The following is an 18262-nucleotide window of genomic DNA, read 5'->3' on the forward strand; positions in this document are numbered from 1 at the left end:
CTAGTGGGCCATGAGCTATCCGATGGGGTTGTGCCAGTCACCAAGGCAGGAGCCCAGTAGGGTGTGCTCAGCCGTTCAAAGGGGAAAGGTAAGGGAGGGCTGGCTGGGGTTGACCTATGTCTTTTTATGGAGACAGAGGTAAATGTGAACTTTCTGTAGATACAATGGGACCAATCAGAAGATCAAGGAAGGATGCAGTAGTTAGCTATTGGCCGTGGTAGCAAAGGGCCACGAGGTTCCTGGGCCTATTCACCAACACAAGCAAATCTACGAGACCTTTGTCTTTAGGGCAGAAACTGGTTCTCAAAGGTTAGATGAATTTTCTGTTTCAACATCTCAGGCTCTCCAAACCTCCATTGAACTATTTGTTTTCCTTGATTGGCCTTTCAATCCTCCTTAGAAATGGAGGGTGGGCCAGGATGGGGTTACCACACAGGGAGAAACTTCAGCCATAAAGAACTGGTTTGGAAGCCAAGCACGGTGGTGCATGACTTTAATCCCAGCATTCAGGAGGCAGAGGCAGGCAGATCTCTGAGTTCAAGGCCAGCCTGGTCTACAAAGTGAGTCCAGGGCTACACAGAGAAACCCTGTCTCGAAAAACAAAAACAAAACAAAACAAAAAAAAAAGCAAAAAACAAAAGCAGGTTTGGGCTATAGTGGGGCTTGGGGGAGAAGGTGGACTTAGCAAAATTAATGTGGGTTCTGGCCCAAGACCTCAAAGAGGGAGGGCAACCCAGAGATTCAAAAGTAAGGCTCAGGAGCCCTTGCACGCTGCAGGGTAAGTGGCTGAGCCATCTTCCTGGGAGCTGCTGAGGTGAGAACAGTTCATCTGACACAACCAAGGCTGTGGTAGTAGCACCAACCTGTGCAAGCGAAGCTCCCCACCTGCACCTTCACTTCTAAAGCTGACAGGGTTGTTAGCAGGCAGGAGGTGGGCCTGTGCCCGGATGAAATCCAGTGCCACCTACCCCATCCACTCATGTTCCTCATGGCTGCCCTGGAAACACTGGGGGGCTAGTATGTTCAACTGAAACCACAACAGCACACCTCATTTCAACTGTAGCAACACTCTTTTTGTTTGTTTATTTATCTGAGAGATGGTGTCTGGCTGTTCTGGAACTTACTCTGTAGAGCAGACTGCCCTGGAACCCACAGAGATCCACCTGCCTCTGCCTCCTCGGTGCACCCCCTCCCCCTGGGTTTAACTGTGTTCTGACTTTTTACAGAAGCAAATCCCCTGAATGATCTGTGTCCGTCCCTCACAAGGCCCTGGCAGTTGAGACCAGATGTGTGTGGTGTTTACAGTGAGGAAACCAGAGGACGTAAACAACTGACTCTGAGGGCCACTCGGGCTTTGCTTCCCTTTTCTTCATTTCCTGTGTATTTATTTTGGTGTTAGAATAATATTACCTTTCATAATAAGGAAAACAGGAGCAGATGTTTAAACTAAACAGACGATAGCCTATGATCCCACACATCCACTGCTCTAAGAGTCTAAGTCTGTTCTTCCAAACAGTGAAGGAAGCAAGACAGCTAACTGCTGGCGTCTGCACTTTCCGCCGAACCACACACCCACCTGGGGGAGCTGCCCAACTTCCTCCCAGGACACAGGGAAGGAACCACGGTTCTCTGTGCCCCTCACCCAGGCCAGCCAGGCACTCTGGTTTGTTTTTTAATTATCAGATTACTTGTTGACAAAGAAATCCTACTAAATATTTTTAAGCTTTAGTTGGGGATAGGATGCGGTTTTTTTGTTTTTGTTTTTGTTTAAGACAATACAAAAAATACCAGAAGCGATTTCTAGTGACTTCTAGAGAATCCGGCCTTTGTGATTGGGGGGGGGGGGGCGTTTAGAAGCCAAGACACTCCTTACATGTAGAAGAAACTTGTCAAAGTAAAGTGATATCTTACTTTTTAAAAGCAAAGCAACAAAACTCCTTTAAATATGAGATGCTTTCCATAGACTTAATTATTATCACAAGCTTCGAAGAGAAAGGGTTATGTTTTCAACTGTTAAAGAAACAGATCTGAAACTTTTACATGAGCACAGGGCTCTGTGCCCCTTTTAAGTTCTGGTCACGAAAGAGCAAGCAAACCGCTCAGCGTACTAAGGCAGAAAGCACAGAGGCGGCTGCCCACAGCAAGATGTGCCCTGATTCCTACGTGCTTTTACAGGCAGCCCCCACTCTCTCCCTGCCTGTCCAGTCCCACAGCTCAGCCCCATTACCCTGGTCTCAAATCGCACGTAGGTAAAAATTCCAAAAGATGGAATTGGAGTTTTCTCGTCTTCCCTACTCCAGAGCAGCTTAAAATACTACAGGGGAAGGGGAAGGGGCGGTGGTGGGCAAGGAGAACCTAGGGGTGGGGGCATTTTCTAATTTCTTCAGCCTTCTGGCTGCTTGTGTAACTGTCCCGGGCCGGGGTTGGAGGGAGCCTGTCTCACTGTCAGCTCTCGGCACAGGAAATGGAGCGGCAGACAAAGAGCCGGCCTGGGCTCCCTGACACCAGGCCTTGTCGGCCCCACAAACCCCAGGGGAAAAAAAAAAACCTCCAATGTCTAAGACAATGGCCCCGGGAAAACAAAAACTTATGGTAGCTTTTTGCTGTTGTTCCTCCAGCACATGAAATCCAAGCAAGAGCACACACAGAATAGTGTACAGGGTGATATGTTTAAAAATAGTCTCAAAGCCCCTCCCCTCTGCTCTAACACCCACATGTTTAACTTTTCCTTGTTTCTGTAAGTTCCTCACTGTACATAAAATGTCAACAAAATCAAAAGAGAAAATGTAACAATCTTGCCAGATCTGGCTAGTGCGCTGAAGCAAACTTTTAACAAAGTGTCCTTTCCAGCCCTCTCCTGCTGCCACCCTCCTTGCCAGGCACCAGCAAACTGTCCTGAAATGGTGTACAATCTCTCAGTCAGTCTCTCAGTCTCTCTCTCTCTGTGTCTGTCTCTCTCTCTGTGTCTCTCTCAGTTTCTCGCTCTCTCTCTCTTTCTCTCTCTCTCTCTCTGTCTTTCTCAGTCTCTCCCTCTGTGTCTACCTCTCTCTCTCTCAGTCTCTCTCTCTTTCAGTCTCTCTCCCCCCCCCACCCCAAAGCACTCCACCATCCCAAGAAAGAAAATAAAGATGTTGAGAAGCAAGTCGGAGTCCCCCTCCAAAGGAGGAGTGGCCATTACAAATGCAAAAGAGAAGTACATTCTAGAACATCTACCTTCGTAGCACAGAACGCCGATATTGTTGTTCACCTTGTCCAAGTACTGGTAGTTCAACAGGTCCATCTTCATAAACAGCATTTATCTGTCTGGCTAGCAAAGAAAAGCAGATCTTTGCTTCCACCCCCAAGAGAAAGTTTCAAACTTCAGTCTTAGCTGAGTAGCTCCAGGCTCTCCTAAAACTTCAGGAAAATAGAGGCCCAGCCTCACAAGATCACAACAAAGTATGGAAAAGGGTTTTTTTTTAAAAAAAAAAAAAAGATCACACACACAAAAAAATCAGACTCAAACAAAACCCATCAAGGGCTTATTGGAAGGCAGTGTCTGATTGTGTCTTCTATTCGGCTTTAAAAAATAATTTCATACGTCTTCAAAAGCCTGTCTTGGGGGTTTAAAAAGAGAGCAGTAAAAAAAAAAAAAAAGAAAAAAAACACAAAGCACATTTCTTAGGACAAAGGCACGCTCCCTCACAGCCCGCTCAAGCTGACTGCACTGACATGCTGGCTATGCTCGGTATGACTCCTATGTAAACCAGCTTCCTCTGTTTGGGGTTGGGGGGGGGGGGGGGCTCGAGCATGCTCACTGGAACCTCGGCACAGGATCAGACTCCAGGCGCAGGCAGAGTTAGCAGGAAGCAGAAAGAGGAGGGGACAGTGAGGCGCTGGGAGTGAGGAGTCTTTCCTCACAGAAGCAAAAGGCCACTAGAAACAGAGAAAGAAAACCCAGCAAGTTTTTGGTTGTTTTGTTTAGTTTAGCGGGGCGGGAGGGGGAAGGGGGAGCGAAGCACAAAGGTGTCTTGTTTTTGTTTTTTGTTTTTTTTGTTTTGCTTTGTTTTTTTAATTCTGCCGTGGAAGCAAACTACAAGGAATTTAACTTTCGGGTGACTTCATTCCTGGCGCTGGGAATCCAGGGCTTCCACTAGAGTGTGCTCTGCTTAATACAAGGTTTCTTTGTTTCTTTGTAAGATGGTTTTTTTCTGTCCAGGGACACAGTGAGTGTTCACAGGTTCAAAGTCAATGTTACAGATGGACAAGGCACCAAGACAAATCTTTCTACAGAGGAGGAAACTGAGGCAGGAAGACTAAGTGAGTCGCCTACAGACTACATACACGCATGTGCGCATGCATGCAGATGCGCGCGCCGCGCACACACACACACACACACACACACACATACACACACACACACACACACACACACACACACACACACACACACACACACGGCAAAGGAGCAGGCTGGAGAAGTGGCTAGGTGGCTAAGAGCACTGACTGCTTTTGCAGAGTACCTTAGCTCAATACCGAGCACTCACAAGCACCTGTAACTCCAGGTCCAGGAGACCTGATGCCCTCCTCTGGCCTCCATGGGCATTGCATGCACATGGTGCACAGACATACATGCTGACAAAACATCCATATACATAAACTACATTTGTAAAGTCAGCTCCTTTCCAAAGCCATCTGGAGAGAGGTTGTGACCAATCATGGAAAGTTTCAAAATGCCCCAAGTTCGAATACAGAGCAGCACCAAACTTCAGCTTCATCTAAGAAAGGAAAAGAACCTGCCGTAAGGGACTCTACTGCAGTGCAGAAACTGAGGCCGAGAGACTGCCACAAGTCTCAAGGCCTATGTGGACTACCAAGTCAGCTCCATCACACCTCCAGAAAAAACTTCATTGCATTCACTGATTTTAAGATGAAGAATTTCAGCATGGGGAGGCAGAGGCAAACGGATCTCTGTGAGTTCCAGGCCAGCCTGGTCTTACAAAGTGAGTCTAGGACAGTTAAAGCTTCAGAGAGAAACCTTGTCTCAAAAAAAAAAAAAAAAAAGAAAAAAAGAAAGAAAAAAAGATGGAGTTTAAAAAACAAAACAATTTAAGCTCATGATTGAAACAATACAGATATGTACAAAATACTTAGTACCCATTCTTCCATGACTCAGTGTTAATTACAGAAAGGAACACCTGGCTCAATCCCCCAAAACTTGACCTCTGACTTCTACATGCACCATGGCAGGCTACACCCACAAACACTGAATAAATAAATAAATGTATTTTTTTTTATTATTACTTTACCTTTTTGTTTGTTTTTAGAGACAGGGTTTCTCTGTGTAGCCTTGGCTGTCCTGGAACTCTCTCTATAAAACAGGCTGGCCTCAAACTCACAGAGATCCACCTGCCTCTGCCTCCCAAGTGCTGGGATTACAGGCCTGTACCACTCTGCCTGGCTCTTCATTATTATTTTATTATTATTATTAGTAGTAGTAGTATGATGGCAGGGGCTGGGGAGATGGCACAGTCATTAGTGTGTCTGCTACACAATCATTAAAACCCACATGGAAAGCAAGTACAATGCATGTGCTATAACCCCAGCCTTGGGGAGCAAGGAGAGAGCTGGGGAATCACTAAGCTTACTGCCCAGTAAACCTGAGCTTCAGGATCATTAAAAAGGCAAAGAGAGCCGGGTCATGGTGACGCACGCCTTTAATCCCAGCACTCAGGAGGCAGAGGCAGGCAGATCCCTGTGAGTTCAAGGCCAGCCTGGTCTACAATGCGAGTCCAGGACAGTCAAGGCTACACAGAGAAACACTATCTCCAAAAAAAAAAAAAAAGAAAGAAAAAGAAAAAAGAAAAGAAAAGAAAAAGAAAAAGAAAAAAGCAAAGAGAGACAGAGAAATTAGCTGATGTCATCCTTGTGTTGGTTGGCTTGGGTAAATGCCTGACCACCTGAGTTCAATTCTTGGAGCCCATCATGGACAGAGAACTGACTCACAAAAGTTGTCTTCTGACATCCACACATGCCTCGTACACACTGGTGCACACACACGAGAATAAATAATAAAATAACCTTTAAAGCATCTAACTGAAGGACAACCTCTCCCTCTTCCATGAGCGTGCTGCATGGCCCTGCCTTCATCTCACCATGCTGGTCCTGACTGCAGTTCAGATCAATTCCTCCACTAAAACACCAGTGCCAAACATGTCCAATCTCATAGGCTGATCACATGTAAGCCCTCAGTAGGAATGACTGTCAAGTCTAGTTAGGAAGTTGGTTCTAGCTGCTGCTGCTGCTGCTGCTGGCGGCAGCGGCTCAAGCCATCCTCCTGCCTCAGCATTCCCAGCAGCATGCCCGCCTTACCCTTTCCTGTGGATCCAACCCAGGTCCTCACACATGCTCAGCAGGTGCTCAAACACCAATTACCACCCTTAGCTTCACACTGCGACTGGGAGGCTCTGGAGTAAGAAAATTAACCAAAGCTAGAGCTGTGGGTGCTGGTGGTGCCGTGACCACACTACCTGTAAGAACATGGAAGGGCCCCAGCACCTGCTACACTGCATCATGCCCCAGAACAACTGAAAACAAAGACACTGACCTGAAACATACTTACCAAATCATGCATGTAGATTTATGACCACACACTGACACACACAAACCATGTGAGTGACCGGGAAGCATAGCAAACACAGACACACGCATTCCTTATGCGCCCACCCCCCCACACACCCACCCTCCACAATAGACTATCACTTTAAAGCCCTGGCCATCCTGGAACTCACTATGTAGACCAGGCTAACCTCAAACTCACAGTGATCCACCTGCCTCTGCTCAGCAGATGGAGGGGTTAAAGGTGTGCGCCATTCCCGTTCAGACAGCCTCACCTTTAAACGCTTTCGTATTTCTCCACACTTCACATCAACCCACAAGTAGTATTTTCCTTATATAACGAAGGTGAAGGAGAAAGTCCTCCATTTTAAAGTTAAAAGGAAGACAATGTTCTCTGGAAAGACATAATCAAGGGACTACATATGTTACTTTCTAAGATTTATTTTATTTTTAATTATGTGTATGTGTGCGGAGTGTGGGGCTATGCGCGTGAGTGCGAGTACAGAAGAGGTTGTTGGACCCCCTGGAGCGGGAGGTACAGACAGTTATGGGTTGCCCAGTGTGGGTGCTGGGAAGTGAAAAAGAGCCATACATGCTTTTAACCCCTGTGCCACCGCTTCAGCCCCTATGTATCATATTAGTAGTACTGGTTTTGCTTTTGTTTTAAGACAGGGTCTCATTTCATAAGCCAGTTTAAGGCTGGCTTAAACTCATGATCCTCCTGCCTCAGCATTGCTGATGCCAAGACCACAACCATGGGCCACCACACCCAACTGCAGGGTATCCTTTAAGTTTAGTCAAAGACAGTAAAAGTCTAAGCATTTAATTAGCCCTTCAAAGCACCAAGATTGAAGATCTGTCTTTAAAAAGCAAAGTAGACAGGGAACTCTAAACATTCAGAACCTCAGACACGAATGTCTATGTGGTGTGTGTGTGTGTGTGTGTGTGTGTGTGTGTGTGTGTGTGTGTGTTCTTGCTATTCACTGATTGTGTCACATACTAGTTATCAGTTGGTATCAGATGACCAAAGTAGACAACCTGTGGAAAAGACGAAAACCAAGCCCCAGATCTCGTCGGTATAAATCTCACTGCAGCGCACAATGGGAGCTCTGAAATGTTGGTTACTGCCTAGCCTCCTAGTGGAATAGAGATGGTGCAATCACCAGAGAAGCAAGCCCAGGCTAACCACTAAATCACTGTACCAGCCAGAAGGCTGACCACTGAGTTAGACCATGTCAGCAAAACACATGTGCAGCTTAGGAGAAGCCAGGGGGTCTGACAGCTCTTTCCAGGCACTTACTAGAATCAAATGTTTCTACTGGAGTGATCAGAAAAGGAAACATAGAGCCTGACAGTAACTTTTGTGAAGAATCCAGGAACACACACAAGCCTACTCAGCCATCAGGTCCCCACCGCCAAACTCTTCTCTCTGGAATTTTACATGGCTCAATGTTGACACAATGGCTTCTGTCTAAAGGTGGTTTTCCCCCACCATTTATGCGATTAAAATCAGCCTAATCTGATATGTGGGGGGTGGGAGGGAACCTTAGCAAATGAAGAAGATGAGCTGGTGTCCAGCATCAGCTGAATAGTTGGACGTGTGAGAACCCAGAATGCTCATATCCGCTGTGTAGAGGGGCCACTCCTCAGCAGACTATGAACAACCATCTGTGACACTGCACTGGCCAGGACACTTCCATCCGCGGCCTATCTTATTCACCACAAAGCCCTTGTGAGAAGGAAACCATGGGGTTGGAGGTATTGCTTGGGTTTTGTGGTGGCCAGGATAGGACCAGGGCCTCCAGCATGTCAGCCACAACCACAGCGCTACAAAGAGTTGTAAGTTAAAACCTTGTGCCAGGCACTGGTGGCAGTGCACTTTAATGCTAGCACTCCGGAAGCAGAGGCAGGCGGATCTCTGAATTTAAGGCCAGCCTGGTCTACAGAGTAAATTCCAGGACAGCCAGGGCTACACAGAGAAACCTTGTCTCAAAAAAACAAAACAAAACAAACAACAAATCACTTGCATTGATGATAAAGGAAAAACATTTGAGACTGACTTATTTAGGATGCAAAGTTGAAGATCTGGTAGAAACTCCCCTCTAGGGGCCATGACCAAGGGGAGGACTAAGCTGTCCAGGCCACTGTACTTGAGATCAATCCTGCACTTAGCTCTAATGCAAGACTCAGGAGTTTTATATAGCTCTCACCTGCCAGACTATCAATAAAGTCCAATCAGCACACAGTAGGTCTTTCAGCCAAGTTGGTGATGAAGGGGAAGGAATCAAGTTTCTTATTTCTTATTAGCGTGCCTCCCTCCCTGTTTCTGTCTGGCGGGGATGAGGGATGTGTGTGTGTGTGGGGGGGGGGGGGTCAGAAGACAGCTCCGCAGTCTCTCCTTCCACTTTTCTGTGGCCTCTGGAGGTTGAACTCCAGTTTGGCAGGATCACCTTTACCTGAGCCGTGGAGGATGCAGTCAAATCAAATTTCAGGTGGTCCCAAGTACCAACAAGGTAAATGTGAATTATCAAATCCCTTCTACCGCACTTTTTTCCAATGAAAAAAACCCTAAAATGTCCACTATTTCTGCAAAGTAGAATTGCTCAAAGTGACACTTTCAAAAACGTATTTTGTCAAAATTGTTCACAAAATACATCATTAACCTATGTCTTAGATTTTGTCCTCTGCAAAACAATACCAGTTCTAATTTGGAATACACTCAAGTTCTTTTAAATACCACGGGGTCATTTTGTGCACTCTGAAGGGGGTTTAACACACGTTCGTGCAATCTGGAAAACAATGGGAAGCAGCCCTTCAAACAAGATGTTAAATTTCAATGCAACATCTCCCTCTAGGGGCCAATGTTAAATCACACCGGCGAGTCAGAAAGCGAAGTCCCTGGTGTGCATGCACCACTGTCTCTCAAACACAAAAGGTCCTTGTTTTTATCTAGACAAGTCACAGAAAGTGCCTCTTAAGAAATAGCTTTACCTTTATTAAATGTCCCAAAAATTAAAACAAAAATACTATGAAGATCCAATTCTATTGATATCACATGGCTAACAGGAAGCAGGCTTTATAAGATGAACTCAAGGCATAAGTAAACTTGAAGTGCACATGCAGAAAAGTGGCTCATCTTTTTTTTTAAAGCCTTATTTATTTATTTTATGTATATCAATGCTCTGCTTCATGCTCACCACAAGAGGGAGCCAGATTCCATCACAGGTGGTTGTGAGCCACCATGCGTTGCTGGGAACCGCACTCAGGACCTGGAAGAGCAGCCAGTGCTCTTAACCACTGAGCCAACTCTCCAGCTCCTTTAGCTTTATGTTTATTTTACATATCTGCGTATTTTGCCTATGTGTATTGCTGTGCGCCACGTGCATGCAATGTCCACGGACACTAACAGAGGGCATCAAGCCACCAGAACTGGAGTTACAAAGGTTTTGAGGCACCATGTGGGTGCTGGGAATCAAAGCCCAGGCCTCTGCAAACCTGTGTTCTTCACCACTGAGCCCATCCCTCCAGCCTTTTAGATAATTAAAAAAGACCAAGTGATCTCTCTAGATGCAGAGAAAGCATTTGATAAAATCCAACACCCATTCATGTTTAAAGTTTTAGAGAGATCAGGGATACAAGGCACTTTCCAACATAATAAAGGCTATATACAGCAAGCCAATAGCCAAAATCAAAGTAAATGGTGAGATACTCAAGGAAATTCCTCTAAAATCGGGAACAAGGCAAGGCTGCCCACTCTCTCCATATCTCTTCAATATAGTACTCGAAGTTCTAGCCAGAGCAATAAGACAACACAAGGAGATCAAGGGTATCCAAATGGGAAAGGAGGAAGTCAAATTATCCCTATTTGCAGATGATATGATAGTGTACATAAGTGACCCTCAAAATTCCACCAGAGAACTCCTACAGCTGATAAACACCTTCAGCAAATTGGCTGGATACAAAATTAACTCAAAAAAGTCTGTAGCCCTCCTATACACAAATGACAAGCTTGCAGAGGAAGAAATTAAGAAAACCACACCCTTCACATTAGCCACAAGCAATATAAAATATCTAGGAGTTACTCTAACTAAGCAAGTGAAGGACTTGTTTGAAAAAAATTTCAAAACTCTGAAGAAAGAGATTGAAGATGACCTGAGAAGATGGAATGATCTTCCTTGCTCGTGGATTGGGAGAATTAACATAGTAAAAATGGCCATCCTACCAAAAGCAATCTACAGATTCAATGCAATCCTGATCAAAATACCTACACAATTTTTTAAAGACATTGAAAGTTCAATTCTGAACTTCATATGGAAAAACAAAAAACCCAGAATAGCTAAAACAATCTTGTACAATAAAAGGTGCTCCGGAGGAATCTCCATACCTGATCTCAAACTGTACTATAAAGCAATTAGTAATTAAAACAGCATGGAACTGGCACAGCAACAGGCTGGTTGATCAGTAGAATCGAATCGAAGACCCAGATATGAATCCACACACATATGGTCACTTGATTTTTGACAAAGAAGCCAAATCCATTCAATGGAAAAAGGATAGCATCTTCAACAAATAGTGTTGGTCTAACTGGAGGTCTATGTGTAAAAAAATGCAACTGGACTCAAATTGTCACCCTGTACAAAATTCAAATCAAAGTGGATTAAAGACCTCAACATAAAACCAGAGACACTAAGTCACTTAGAGGAAAAAGTGGGGAAGAGCCTGGAACATATTGGCACAGGAGATAACTTCCTGAACAGAACACCAACGGCCCAGGCCTTAATGTCAACCATTAATAAATGAGACCTCATGAGGCTGAGAAGCTTCTGTAAGGCAAGAGACACTGTCAAGAGAACAAAGCGACAGCCTACAGACTGAGAAAAGATCTTCACCAACCCTACATCTGACAAAGGTCTAATATCCAAAATATATAAAGAACTCAAGACATTAAACACCACCAAACCAAATAACCCAATTGAGAAATGGGGCTTGGAACTAAACAGAAAATTCTCAACAGAGGAATATCAAATGGCTGAGAAACACTTCAAGAAATGCTCAACCTCCTTAGTCATCAGGGAAATGCAAATCAAAACAACTCTGAGATTCCATCTTACACCCATCAGAATGGCTAAGATAAAAAACTCAAGTGACACCACATGCTGGCGAGGATGTGGGGAGAGAGGAACACTCCTCCATTGCTGGTGGGAATACAAACTAGTACAGCCACTTTGGAAATCTATCTGGTGCTATCTCAGAAAACTGGGAATAGGGCTTCCTCAAGACCCAGCTATTCCACTCCTTGGAATATACCCAGAAGATGCTCCAGCACACAACAAGAACATTTGCTCAACCATGTTCATAGCAGCCTTATTCATAATAGCCAGAACATGGAAACAGCCTAAGTGTCCATCAGTAGAAGAATGGATAAAGAAACTGTGGTACATATACACTATGGAATACTACTCAGCTATTAAAAACAAGGAATTCCCGAAATTTGTGGACAAATGGATTGAGCTAGAAATGATCATAATGAGTGAGTTAACCCAGAAGCAGAAAGACTCAAATGGTATATACTCATTTATATCTGCATACTAGCCCAAGGGGCGTGTCCCACGAAAGCCTTCACTTACCAGGAAACTGGGACAGAGGGGAGGACATCCTATTGGGACTCTAAAGGAGAGAAGCATGGGAGAATAGCAAAGTAGAAGGATCCAGAGGGTCCTAGAAACCCACAAGTAGAACATTATGATAGGCAGATTTGGGCCCAGGGGTCCCGCTCAAACTAAGGCACCAGCCAAGGACAATACAGGAGGTAAACTTTAAACCCCTACCCAGATCTAGCCAACAGTCAGAACATTCTCCACAGTTGAGTGGAGAGTGGGGTATGACTTTCTCACGTACTCTGGTGCCTCACATTTGACCATGTCCCCTGGAGGGGGAGACCTGGTGGCACTCAGAGGAAGGACAGCAGGTTGCCAAGAAGAGACTTGATACCCTATGAGCATATACAGGGGGAGGTAATCCCCCTCAGGAACAGTCATAGGGGAGGGGAATAATGGGAAAATGGGAGGGAGGGAGGAATGGGAGGATACAAGGGATGAGATAACCATTGAGATGTAACAAGAATAAATTAATTTTTAGAAAAAAAATTTTTAATTAAAAAAAAAGAAAAAAAAAGACCAAGTGTGGGGCTGGAGAGATGGCTCAGCGGTTAAGAGCACTGACTGCTCTTCCAGAGGTCATAAGTTCAATTCCCAGCAACCACATGGTGGCTCACAACCATCTATAACGTGATCTGATGTGCATTGTATACATAATAAATAAATAAATCTTTAAAAAAAAAAAAAAAAAAAAGACCAAGTGTGGTAGGGCTAATGCCTGTAATACTAGCATGTGTGACTCTCTGATCCAAGAGGATTGCTGTGAGCTCCCGTCCAGAGTGGATTGTAAAGGACGGCCCTGTCTCAACCACCACCACCACCCCACCACCGCCCCACCATCCCACTACCCCACCACCACTGCCCCACCATCCCACTACCCCACCACCACCATCCCACCACCCCACTACCCCACCACCACCATCCCACCACCCCACTACCCCACCACCACCACCCCACTACCCCACCACCACCATCCCACCATCCCACTACCCCACCACCACCATCACACCACCCCACCGTGGGAAGGAGAACAATTAGCATCTCCAGAAAGAGAGGTCTCTGGTGAAGCAGGGTTACTGCCTCCAGGTTCCTGCCCTGAAATCCCTCAGTGATGGACTGCTACCTAGAAATATAAGCTGAATAAACCCTCTGCTCCCCAAGTTGCTTTGGTCATGGTGTTTCATCACAGTGATGCTTGTTGTCCAGGTCTCCTGAAATCCTATGCAAGGATCATTCACTGGAGAAGCGCTACTATGATATTCACACTGTAACAAATCCTAATTATCCACAGGTATCATGGAAGGTTGACCAGAACTAACTTGTACAGCAAAACACAAGAAGAAACATTTCCCAAGGTCCGGGGTGGGGCTAATGTCCCAGAGGGCCAGCGGGGGAAGGGCTAAGCTCACTGCCAGTGCTGATGTGAGAGCCCAGGGCCTTTAAGCATCCTGTGGCCTCCGAGCGTCATGGCTTAGACAGCACTTCAGAGGCAGCTTCCCTCAGCCATTCTCCCACCTACAAATCAAAACCATGTCTGTTCATTTGACAGACACCCCCCCCCCCCCGTCTTGTTATTAACTGGGGGTGCTGCCAGCACAGGCTGGATGAAGCCTGGGGAACTGCTGACAATCCACAGTGCACTGGGCAGCCTACACACACACACACACACACACACACACACACACACACACACACACACACACACACACACAAGTAGTAGCCATGCTGCTGCCAAAAAGTAAGCAGATCACTTCCTGAGTTTTTCTCACTACACTAAGAACAACTGTCAGATGCAACTCCAGGTTTGCATCACTGCCGCTATCCCAGAGTTGTCACTGCTCCTATAGTGAGGGCTAGAAGGCAAAGATCACTTTTCTTTGCATGGAGATGACCTATTGCATAGTATGAAGGTGTTTGTAAGCAGAGCTTCATCCACACCAGGGAAGCACCCTGAGGTGCACCCAGTCCAGTGTCTATTTTAGTCCTTTCAACAGTACTGTCAAAACTGAGATCAGATCTTTTTTCTTTCTAAGATTTTTTTTTTAATGTGTATGCATTTGTGCCAGAGTGTATACCTCTGTACCATGTAAATGCAGTGCTCTCAGAGGCCAGAAGAGGGCATCAGATTCCCCAGAAATCCTGTCAACTGTATTCAGTACTGTGAAACAGAACTAAATATTTCTGTTGAAAATACCATTAATCCAAATAATGGCCAGTGGTGTTTAAGTCTTCTCACAACACAAACTGGCGCCCAGGTCTTCCAAGATGGATTTTCCAGTGTCACCTTACAGACACTCCTCCAATGTTTTTACCTATGCTGTGTTTATTTGGACATTAACATGGCCGCCAGAATTCCATCCACAAGAGTGGGGTAGTTTGGGGCCTGGGAGGCACCTCAGTGAGTAGAGGTGCTAGCCGGTAAGCCTGACAACCTGCGTTCAATCCCTGGAACCCCACACAGTAGGACAAAGCCAACTCTAGCGAGCTGTGCTCTGACCTCACACCACGCACAGGCTCACAAAACAAACACAGTTTTAGCATAGGGTGCTGCAATCTACGACTGTCATCCCAGCACATAAGAGCCTAAGATAGAGCAGATGCTTTAGGCTAGCCTGGGCGACACTGAAATCCTCCTCCTTAAAGCACAAAGGTATTTATCCCGTGCACTGGAACCAGCCAGGAGCCTTCCAAACCATTCACTGTCCAGCCCCAACCTCCACAGCCAGGCCCAAGGAACCCCAGACAGATGAAGTTCTGACTTACAAGTACACACCACAGAGTTTAAAGACACTTCTAGCTGGGTGTAGTGGCGCAGCCTTTAATCCCAGCACTCAGGAGGCAGAGGTAGGTGGATCACTGTGAGTTCCAGGCCAGCGTGGTCTACAAAGTGAGTCCGGGACAGCCAAGCATACACAGAGAAACCCTGTCTAAAAAAAAACAAAAAAGCAAAAGCAGAGCCAGGCATACGCCTTTAATCCCAGCACTCAGGAGGCAGAGGCAGGCAGATCTCTGTGAGTTTGAGGCCAGCCTGGTCTACATCTACAAAGTGAGTCTAGGATAGCCAAGGCAACACAGAGAAATCCTGTCTCAAAAAATTAAAAAATAAGAAAGGAAAGGAAAAGAAAAACCAAACCAAATAAACAAAAAACCGCTTCTCCTAGTGCAGTGCTTCAACCCTTTAATACAGCCCCTCATGGTATGGTGATCCAACCATATCTTTATTTTTGTTACTACTTCATAACTGTAATCTTGCTATGGTGGTGAACAGTAATGTAAATATCTGTGTTTTCTGATGGACTAGATAACCCCTGTGAAAAGGTCATTACACACACACACATACACACACACACTCCCCACAATAGGGGGTCACAACCCACAGGGTGGCAGCCCCTAGCTGCTAACCAGTCTTACTGGTGCAGTACTCTTTACTCTGGCTAGGGGGCACTGTGAGCCAACCTAAGACACAACACCACATCATTCCCGTTTGCTTAAGCCTTCGGCATCCCTTTACTTTCTGTGGAAGGGCACATAAGCATATATATCATCAGCGTGTCTTCTTAGGCTTTCTAGCTAAGAGGCACCTGAGACTGGTACAACACTCTCTCTCTCTCTCTCTCTCTCTCTCTCTCTCTCTCTCTCTCTCTCTCTCTCTCTCTCTCTCTCTCTCTCCCCTCAGAAAGTAGTCCCTCCCAGACAGAGGCTATCTGGTCCAGGCAGCTGGTGAAGAATTTCACATCTTCTCTGGCTGCACTAAGTGGGGGTGTCTCTTTACAGCTGGTCCCCTTGAGCACCATCGGCCTCCCATTCACACCTCCTGTCTTTCTTTACATTGCATTGCCCCTCTCCTCCCCTGCCCCCTCCCCACAACCTAACAACACCTGGCACCACTAGGCAGTCAACAGATATTTTCTGAGAGAATGAACTGAATTGAGGACTTCTAAGTCTAATCTGGGTACAGAGGAGAGCGGGCGAGGCCACCAGGCCCCAGAGGTACCATGCATGCATTTCTGATTGAGCCCAGGACACTGAAAAGGAGCCTGCTTGTACACCACACAGCTCCTGATGCTTTAAACAGTTAAAGAGCAGATACGGTCAAAATAGACATCATGACTCTGTGGCTTATTTTTGACATTAAAAAAAAAAGTTTTCCCTTAGGTTCATAATGTGTAAAGAAAGGGAAAGTGATTGAACAGGCTTCACGAGGGATGCATCAGACAGACGAGGTGCATAAGCCATACAAACCCCAGTCACTCATTACCACCAGGGCTCCTATAGGGCATGCCCTAGTCCTCCTGTCTTACAGGGCAGACACAGACTCCAAGCCCTGCAGTGAGAACATAATCCTATAGGGGTCACACAGAGCCCAGGTGGTGCCAAACTGTCCAGAAGTGAAGGACTTCACCCCAGACCTCATATGTGGAGTCTGAAAAGTTACCTTGGTCTCCCCAGCACAGGGGAGCAAGATCTTACCACAGGGACCGCATAGCCAGCCACAAGTCTAAAATCATTTCACAGCTACAGGACACATGTGATAGGCTTGGAAAGGCGCTATGTCCCCTGGGCCCCACCACCACAACACACCACCACCAAATGATGGAGAGGCCAAACCCTAGGGCATGCCAGGCAAGCAGTCCCCAGCCGAGGTTCTAACCAGTTTTTGAAAAGGAGAAGCAGCCCATGCTCCAACGGCCCGCAGCCCGGTCACAATGAGCCGCAGCCCTGGTGGGGGAAGCAGACTCTCTAGAAAGAGCAATGAGGGTGCAGACAGAGAAGACAGAGCCCGGAACATGCTCCTGCAGGCAAGATCAGGGGTAGGATGCAAAGGCCATTGTAGGTGGCACCCAGCCTGCGTTTCTATCTCAATGCGCAGTGGCTTCCTGGTAAAAGAGCCCTAGACAGTCAGAAAGGATTGGGCTCACAGCCCAGCCCTGACACTCAGCTGCTTGGCCTCTATGAAGCTCTTGACTGAGCTCTGTCCTGGAATCAGGCAGGGCTGTCTAGGGCCAAACCGGAGAGTTGAGACCCAGGGCTCCTGCCGTCCTGTCCTTCTTCCTGCGTGATGATTTCTTCATGTTCCATAGAAGATGCCAAGTCTGTTAGGGTGATAGGCCTGCTCTCCCCCACCCTACCCCCAAAGAACTTCAAACAGAACCAGCCATAAAAGAAGCGGGTTGGGGGAAGAGAGGGAACAAAGGTCACGGGTGCTGCCACCACCATTTAACAGCTTTCCTTACACTGGGGTGGAGTTCTAAACCTCAACTGGCGCTGGCCCCTTAACACTCAGGTGGATTGCTCAGAAAATTTTAATATTATCGTTCTGAAAAGCTGACAGATATTCAAAACTCACATGGACCACACATATGTCACTTATATAGACTGCATTAATGGAGGGGTGCATCTCCCCTGATGAGGTCCCACAAAAGGTCCAGACCGCCTCTCTGAAGGTTCCCTGCAGCATGCAGTATGAACAGCAGGTTCCCCTCTACTTCTTCCTACCTGCACCTGTCTAAACCCCAGAGTTCTGGGGGCTCCTCTTTCCCCTCACCCCCACTCACTCCCACATATAGTCTCTTCACACAACGCTGGCAACTCTGTTACCTTCTGCTGGGTAACATTGTTTCTTTACTACAGGAGCACATTAGTGCTCTGCCTTCCACAAAGCAAGACAGAGAAAAACGAAGACAGTGGCCAAGAGAGGGTTGATCACAACAGACACAGAAGCTGCATCTCACTTTCCTGGTAGGTGAGCTCTGCAACAGTGATTTACAGCGAGCCCTGAGTTCTGTGTTCCTCTGGGGAGCACACTGAGCGAGGCATGGTTACCTGGGACAAATGGCTGGTTGCACACGGGCCTGGATGAAGCCAGCCCGGGAGACTAGGAGCCATAATGGACTCCACTAACCCAAGCTTCAGGCAAGACCCTATCACTTGCGACTGGCTCTACCAAGCACTGTCTGAAATGGTTATTCAAGGCTTCCCGCTACTGGGGACCTGTATAACAGTCCCAT

At 46.4% G+C, this 18262-nt stretch overlaps 1 protein-coding gene across 3 annotated transcripts in view; it reads right to left on the bottom strand.

Annotated features, from left to right (window-relative positions):
* Vgll4 (vestigial like family member 4) overlaps positions 1–18262 on the bottom strand; it is a 108286-nt gene that overhangs the window by 58446 nt on the left and 31578 nt on the right. Inside the window, exon 1 of one of the 3 annotated variants that reach the window (XM_051155106.1) lies at positions 3214–3634. The exons of the other annotated variants lie outside the window; for them this stretch is intronic. Coding sequence (XP_051011063.1) covers positions 3214–3295 — 82 coding nt within the window. The 5' untranslated portion in view covers positions 3296–3634. Of the gene's footprint in view, positions 1–3213; positions 3635–18262 lie in introns of those variants that run through there. 3 annotated transcript variants of the gene reach the window in all.

The sequence above is a fragment of the Acomys russatus genome, chromosome 13, assembly GCF_903995435.1.
Source record: "Acomys russatus chromosome 13, mAcoRus1.1, whole genome shotgun sequence".
NCBI lineage: Eukaryota > Metazoa > Chordata > Mammalia > Rodentia > Muridae > Acomys > Acomys russatus.